This window comes from Sinocyclocheilus anshuiensis, unplaced genomic scaffold (assembly GCF_001515605.1).
Source record: "Sinocyclocheilus anshuiensis isolate Anshui unplaced genomic scaffold, SAMN03320099.WGS_v1.1 scaffold552, whole genome shotgun sequence".
In the NCBI taxonomy this organism is placed as follows: Eukaryota; Metazoa; Chordata; class Actinopteri; order Cypriniformes; family Cyprinidae; genus Sinocyclocheilus; species Sinocyclocheilus anshuiensis.
This window is the reverse complement of record NW_015554362.1, coordinates 1,039,599-1,047,644: the sequence shown is the minus strand read 5'-3', so window position 1 is coordinate 1,047,644 and position 8,046 is coordinate 1,039,599. Positions and strand designations below refer to the sequence as shown.

General features: G+C 33.6%; 1 protein-coding gene across 1 annotated transcript in view; it reads left to right on the top strand.

The window, feature by feature from the left end:
- Positions 1 to 8,046, top strand: part of LOC107671459 (CUB and sushi domain-containing protein 3-like) — a 292,685-nt gene that overhangs the window by 76,539 nt on the left and 208,100 nt on the right. Inside the window, exons 6-9 of the mRNA XM_016464380.1 lie at positions 88 to 200; positions 1,167 to 1,244; positions 5,755 to 5,842; positions 7,336 to 7,460. Of these exons, the coding sequence (XP_016319866.1) occupies positions 88 to 200; positions 1,167 to 1,244; positions 5,755 to 5,842; positions 7,336 to 7,460 (404 nt within the window). The remainder of the gene's footprint in view (positions 1 to 87; positions 201 to 1,166; positions 1,245 to 5,754; positions 5,843 to 7,335; positions 7,461 to 8,046) is intronic.

Sequence of the window (8,046 nt, the reverse complement as noted above, 5' to 3'; positions counted from 1 at the left end):
TATATATATATATGTATGTATGTGTGTGTGTGTGTGTGTGTGTGTGTGTAGAAGGCAAATGGGTTTGATGTTTCTGCATCTTCACAGGTTATCGGGAATTAATATTCCTGTGCCCATAGTCAGCAACAAGAACTGGCTACGGCTTCATTTCATCACAGACAACAGCCATCGGCATAAAGGATTCAGTGCTCAGTATCAAGGTACATTTGAATTATATATATATATATATATATATATAATTATTATTATTTTTTTTTAAATATGGTGTGATTCACAATCAATTTCTTAAGTTTCTGGTAATTGCTTAATGCAAATTTAACAAAAACATTTCCAGGTCATATTTGACCTCGGAATAAGGAAAAAAAAAAAATGAATAAAATTAAATAAATAAATAAACATTCAATGTTCTTGTCCGACTTTTATTTTGATAATGTGTTTTGACCATCTGTTACCTTTCTTTGGGTTTCCTATTCCACTTGTTCCTGTTTCCTTCCTTAATTGATTGTCATCAGTCATGTTAGTTTCTGTATAAAAAGTCTCTCTAAATAGTTTCTCTTTCAAGTTTAGTTAACAGATTGTTTCGGATGAACTTAGTTTTTCATGTGCTTAAACTGCACTAGAATACTTCATTTCATTTTGCCTTACAATTCAAAATCATGCATAATATCATTTCTTTTTTTTCTTTTGATTGTGGGTCATAGTATGACCTCTATTACAGGATTCACCCTGTCAATCTAAGTAATTATGTGCAGACTGCAATATCGGAAACAAACTTTAATCACCTTGTAAATCTTAATCAGCTGCCAATTAAATTACTTGATTTCTTATAACGAGGAACGGAAGATGACCTGTCAAAAGCTGAATCAAAGCATGACCCATAAGTTATTTTCGATTAATTTGATTGAAAGCAAATCTAAAAGATGAATTCTAGAACTAAAATAGAAGCAAAGCATGAGAGTAAAGAAAAAAACGAAGATAATTATATTTTCACACAGACAATACATGTCTCACAGGAACCATTTTGTCACATTTTGTATATTTGTGTTTTAATTAACTTAAGTTTATTAAATAAACTATCGCTCATGTAATTTAGCAGCAGGCTTTTTAAATCTCACCTACACAGATTGAAAATGTGCCTAATTTTCTTTGTTTCTTTTGCTGAGCAGTGAAACGATCTGGAGATTTTAAATCAAGGGGAGTGAAATTATTACCCGGAAAAGACAACACAAGTAAATTTTCAATAAGTAAGTGTGTTTCTTTCTCTTTGTATAATTAAGTACAGTCATTTGAAAAGTGTATTTTGAATGCATTTTTACAAATAAACAGTACCGTGTTATGTAGGGGTTGGCGATATGACAGTCTTATATCACAAAATGGGTTATTTTTTCACTGTAACAATATATATGACGATATAGTTATTTTTGCTTTAAGTAAGGGTTTTATTATATCAACGTTTTTGAGACCACTGAAATTTCATCAATTTCAAAATCACAATAAATTAATACTAGCCTAACAAACATAAAAAAAACTCTCAAGCTTAATGAAGATAAGTAAACAGTCAATAACAAAATAAGATCAGACAAATTAATTACAAGCAATAGGACAAAAATCTATAATAGAACAAAGACACAAATGACATAGACCTACGAGAAAAACTTCAAGCACTAGAAATAAGAAATACTACTTAAACTGTATGTACAAAAATCACTGCATAGTCTTCACTGGGTAAATTAATTATAGATTTATTACTATTAAAGTTACGAAAGTGATTCAGTCAATAGCAGTTAGAGATTTTCTCTCATTTGTTATTTGATTAAAGGGATAGTTCACCCAAAAATTAAAATTAGCCCATGATTTACTCACCCTCAAGCCATCCTAGGTGTATATGACTTTCTTCTTTCAGGCGGATCCATTCGGAGTTATTTAAAAAATTGTCCTGGCTCTTCCAAGCTTTATAGTGACAGTGGGCGGGTGCTTCTGTTCAACAGTTCAAAAAGAAGTCCTATAAAGCGCATCTCTCCGTAATTAAAAAAAAAGTGTCCCACACGGTTCCGTGGGGTGAATAAAGGCCTCTTGTAGCGAATCGATGCTTTTTTGTAAGAAAAATATCCATATTTAAAACATTATAAACTGTAATCTATAGCTTCCGCTAACTGTCGTATGCGCGTTCATTCCGGGCGGATGATGTAGGACGTATGCGTGGTGCATGCGCTGGTGAGAAATGACGAACACGGAAGCAGAGAGGAGAGAACAAAACAAAACAAAACACCGGTCATGAATTAGAAGTACAAAACGAGGATTTGTAAAGAAAAATGTTGGAGGATTTCGATATAAGCCAAGAGGAAACTGGTGTTCCTTTGTTAAAGTAAGGAAACTTTGCTTCCTTTTCTCCTGTAAACAAACGTTGGTTTTCGTGAAACTAGCATATTCTCACCGGCGCATGCGCTACGCATACGTCCTACGTCATCCGCCCGGAATGGCTTCCACGTACGACAGATAGTGCAAGCTACAGAAAATTGGTTATAACGTTTTAAATATGGATATGTTTCTTACAAGAATGCATCGATTTGCTACAGGAGGTCTTTATTCATCCCCCGGAGCCATGTGAGGCACTTTTTATTATGGATGGATGCGCTTTATTGGACTTCTTTTGGACTGTTGAACAGAAACACCTGCCCACTGCCATTATAAAGCTTGGAAGAGCCAGGACAATTTTTAATATAACTCCGATTGAATCTGTCTGAAAGAAGAAAGTCATATACCCCTAGGATGCCTTGAGGGTGAGTAAATCATGGGCCAATTTTCATTTTTGCGTGAACTATCCCTTGAACATTAATGACACAGACAGCACCAGGTTTAGGCTGCTGTCACTTTAAGACCGAATACACTGATCTAATATACTGACATGCATGCATTTTCTTTCTCAACTGTATACGTTCACTTAAGACATAAGCGACCGTGTACTCACTGTGTAGATACTCGCAAATATGGGCATTTTGATACATAAGTGTGTGTTTGACCATTCAAGCCCAATGAGGCGCCCAAAAGAACTCCGTTCAGTAGGCCTACTCATGCTCTGTATTATAATATTAAAAGTGGCTTTATGTGCACACTGTCTGAGAGATGGTTTGAGCGCACATAGCTAAATTTTTGCTCCTTATAATCACTTGTTTTTAAACCATAGTGATTAAAAAACATTCAAATGACAAGCTTTTGTGTTGGTGCAGCACGGAAACGTCACATGAGCGTAACTGCGATTATAGATGATAGTCCAAAATTTCTACCGGTATATCGCCCACCCCTAATATTATGTGATATGTCAAATGATTATATGGTACTTTAATTAACCATTATAGTAATGGTCGGTATGACCAAAAGCTTGTTTTGTACAGTATGAGACTCTAAATGCAGATTGGATGAACACATGCACTGTAAAAAAAATTCTGTAGTTTTTACAAATATATTCCAAATAATTTTGGCAGCTGTGGTTGCCAGAATAATTTTGTAAAAATTACAGAAAAACTGTAAAAACATTTACAGAACAAACTGTAAATTTTACAGTATAAAACTGTATTTTACAAACAAGAAAATTTGAGTGTAAACTAGTACATTCAACAATGTACACTGCTACTAAAATCTGTTTTGTATCTTTAACATAAATTGACAATCACCATAATAATGCAGGTGATAAAAGAGTCAGCAATATGAAGAATCAGTTCATCACAAGTAGCCTTTCCACAAGCTGAAGTATATACTAATATATAGAAGACACAGAGTCATTCATGCAAACACTAAACACCATCATGGTAACATACACGACACTTAAATAATGCAATAAACATTCATTAAACAACAGAAGATGTAACATAAAACCCACATGTACATAACTGATAACAAACATCACAAAACTATTAAGAAACATGATTATTTATACAAAATACTTTCAAATGTGGAGTGTCGTGCTGGGAATTCTGGGAATATCAGTTTACGGTTTTTGTACTGTAAATTATATGTTGATTTGTAATTTTTTTACTTCTAAAAATTGTACAATTAACATAATTTTACTGTAAAATTACATGAAATGTCTGGTTAGATCTTTTACAGTTTTTCCCTGTATATAGTACGGGAACTTACTGTTAACCTATTAACTATTTTTTTGTCCGTAGCGTTTTTACAATATTTTAGAGTTAAAATTACACTCATTTTTTTAAAGTGTGCATATCACACAGATTTTGTTAAAGGGATAGTTCAGCCAAAAATAAAAAAAATTTTGTCGTTTACTCACACTCTAGTTGTTCCAAAACTATACGATTTTCTTTCTTCTGTTGAGCAGAAAAGAAGATATTTTGAAGGATGTTGGTAACCAAACAGTTGGTGGTAGCCATTGACTTCTATAGAACTTTTTCCATTATGGAAGTCAACAGCTACCAGCAATTGTTTGGTTGCCAACATTTGTGCCAACACAAAAAAAAAAATAAAAATAAAAATATATACTGTATATATATATATATATGTCAGACATACAGTTTTGGAACAACTTGAGGGTGAGTAAATGATGGCAGAATTTTCATTTTTGGATGAACTATCCCTTTAACGTGTCAAATTACAATTTTTTTGTGATAATATGTTAGGCAACCTTAAACAACCAATGTTTATTCGGCTCTCCCATAGAATACCATGGTTGTAGTCCCCCAAAAATATAGCTTTTTTGCAGTTTTTGTGTGTGTGTAACTCATTATGTAGGCTCGTTCAAGTAAAAACCAAGCAACTTTAAGATCTGCTCTCCAGTGCTGCTGCATGTCATGCGTAATTATCGCTGTTAATACTGTTGCTCTAATGTCATAAAAGCTCTTCGCTGCTTAATTTCTTTCTGATGTGCATCCCTGTTAATTGTTTAATATTCCGTAGATGTTATTCCGCCGGTGATTTCGCATCTACACCTTCAAAGCCTGTGATTCATAAAGCGTGAACAATGCCACATTTTTGTAATCCTCTCGCTTGCCATTTAGCAAATGGATCAAAGGAAATTAGAGCATCCAACGAAACAGAAATCTGCATTTAGATTATTTGAGCTTAGCTTGACTTAGAGGTCCCTCACCCACAGAAGCTCTTCGGAAGATAATGTCAAATCCGCGAAGCGAGCGGCTTTAGAAGGCACACAGGTGGTGGGATTTCACTCCAACTGAGTTTAATTACTGACCATCCAAACCACCAGCCTAACCTGGATACAGACCCGAGCCACACGCTCCGGCAGACGCCCGATCGCTATCTATGGAAATGATTTGTGCATGCAGCAAAAGTGAACAAGCCCTTTTTTTATGGCTTCACATGCATCAGCGTCGTAATGAAATGCAGACTGATTCATTTCACCCTCGACAGTGTAGCACTCCAAACACTTAATTACAACTGGATAGAATTTTTATGAGCCTCTATTTCACAGTGTCTGCATCACGCATTCAGAAATATGAGTTATGAGTGAATTATCGGGTCTTATTCAGGACCCCGGTCTGCTGTCAAACACCCCTTTCTAAACGCTTCCCTTAAATTACCCGCATAACGTTGCCCCCTCCGGTAATTATCGTGCACCAACACCTACTTATGGATGAGATATTGCGCCAAATTCTCTTTTGATTGAGGATGAAACTCGATGTCTGATAACCGAGGCTGTGTTATGTAGAGAAAGTGATCACAGGTGATGAAGGCTGATGGTTTCGTGTTGGCTTATGTCTCCATATGCTCTTTCTCCTCCCACAGTGAATGAAGGGATGGTCAAGCAGGTCTCCAACTTCTGCCCGGACCCCGGGGAACCAGAGAACGGCAAACGCAATGGCACCGATTACAGGTAGACAGGCTGTCCACACCAGACACATAGATGCAGTTTTGTTTCAAGAAAATGATGGGGACAGTTATGATGTCATGCAGTTGTGAGAGGATAGCTCATGGATATTAATTAGGTCATGCACAAATAGTTTAATATGATCTTTTACTGTTTTGATAGCTTATAAACTGAAGTCTTTAATAGCTTCTTTTACAATTACAAGTTGAAACCGAAATGTAAACAGTAACATTGAAGAATCCAAAATTAATGAAACAACAATTAGCACTGAGTTATATGTTTTGACATACTTTGTTCTCATTACATTACATGTTTAATCTTATAGATTCTATTTTATTTGCCTAAATGTTATGTAAGCAAAATAATAATTTAAATATTTAATATGAAATAAATTTTTTATATTAAATTCATTTATATTAAATCAGCAAAAATGACACATTTAGTGTAATATTTTCTTTTTTATTGTCTAAGATATGAATAACTTTTGCAAAATATTAGGATTTATTTATCTTTATTTATTTATTTATTTTTTATAAATATAAATAAATATAATTTTTATTAAATTAGTGAAAAATAATATGACATTTTATCAATACATATGCAAATATATAATATTTTATTTGCTGAAATATCCCCCCCCCAAATATTTGATTAGTAAAAAGTATTAAATTATTTATTAAATATTAATTTAGCAAAAGTACTCATGATGTTATTTTTTTCTTGTAGATATAAAGTATATACAATGTACAGTAAGTGATTAAATGAATATGCATTTAATTTGCTTTAACATTACACATTTAATTTTATATCTACTTTTTTATTTGCTTAAATATTAATATTTAAGTTAAATATATCAATTGTATTAAATTAGCAAAAAAAACATTTAATGTTATATTTTATTAACATATATGTAAATATATATTTTGCTTGCTTATATTAATGTTTTTTTCTAAATATTTTTTTCTAAAAATTAAATGATTTGATATTAGTTTTGCATAAATACCCATGATGTTATATGTTATGTTAAATTTTCTTAAATTAATTTTTTTTTAGCTGCATATTAATTTAGCAAATATAAATTTTAATTTTAATTTAGCAAAGATTTATGCATTTAATATTTTTGTTTTAATGCGTTTAATTTTTCTAATTTGAATAGATTCAATCTTATTGTAAAGTATTACTGACACATATTGACACTGGGAAATTCTGATAACAGTCGCAATGACCATTCAACAAAACATAAAAAAGGAATAAATTACGTAAAGCTATTTTGCAAAGTGGGGACAAAACTGGCAATGGAAACAAAAAGTCATGGGAACATTTCCTCAAGGATCCCTATGCCAAGGTTTTTCAGTAGGAATGAAATCCCTGATTATATTCCTGCCTGACATTTGCTCTGACATGAGGCCGCGGCACGCAGCACTGATCAATCTGTCAGTACATGTGTGAGGCACTCGAGGAGAATTCCTTCATTGATTCCCTGGCTTACGTTTGTTCAGCATCGGTGCGACGGTTCATTTCACCTGTGACGGGGACCACGTGCTTCAGGGATCCAAGAGCATCACGTGCCAGAGGGTCGCTGAGGTGTTCGCGGCCTGGAGTGACCACAGACCCGTCTGTAAAGGTTAGACCATTGCCTTCAATAAACCCTCTGAGCAGGATTAGACCAGACATCTGATCTACTGGTGTCCCGTGATCCTACAATCCAATACCATTGATTCTTGAGACTGATAACAGCTGAGTTTTAAAATAATATTTCACTCAGATATGAAAATTGACTTCTGTTGTTCCAAACCTGTATTATTGCCTTCTACAAAAACCCATTTGTCATTCAACAAAAGTGGATTGTTATCCAATGGTGAACCAATGACGTCCACACCTTGTGCATTTTCTAGTGCTTTTTTGTTCTTTTTGAAGCTTGAGAGTAAATTACTTTTATTATATAAAAAAGCAGCTTGGACATTATGCCTATTTTTTTTTTTTTTTTTTTTTTTGTGGACATGTTGAATAAATGCTGAAAAAAAATCTTCTTTTTGAAGAATCTATTCATTTGTGACCCTGGACCACAAAACCAGTCATATGGGTAAATTTTTCAAAATCTGAAAGCTGAATAAATAAGCTTTCCATTGATGTATGGTTTGTTAGGATAGGACAATATTTGGCCGAGATACAACTATTTGAAAATCTGGAATCTGAAGGTGCAAAAAAAA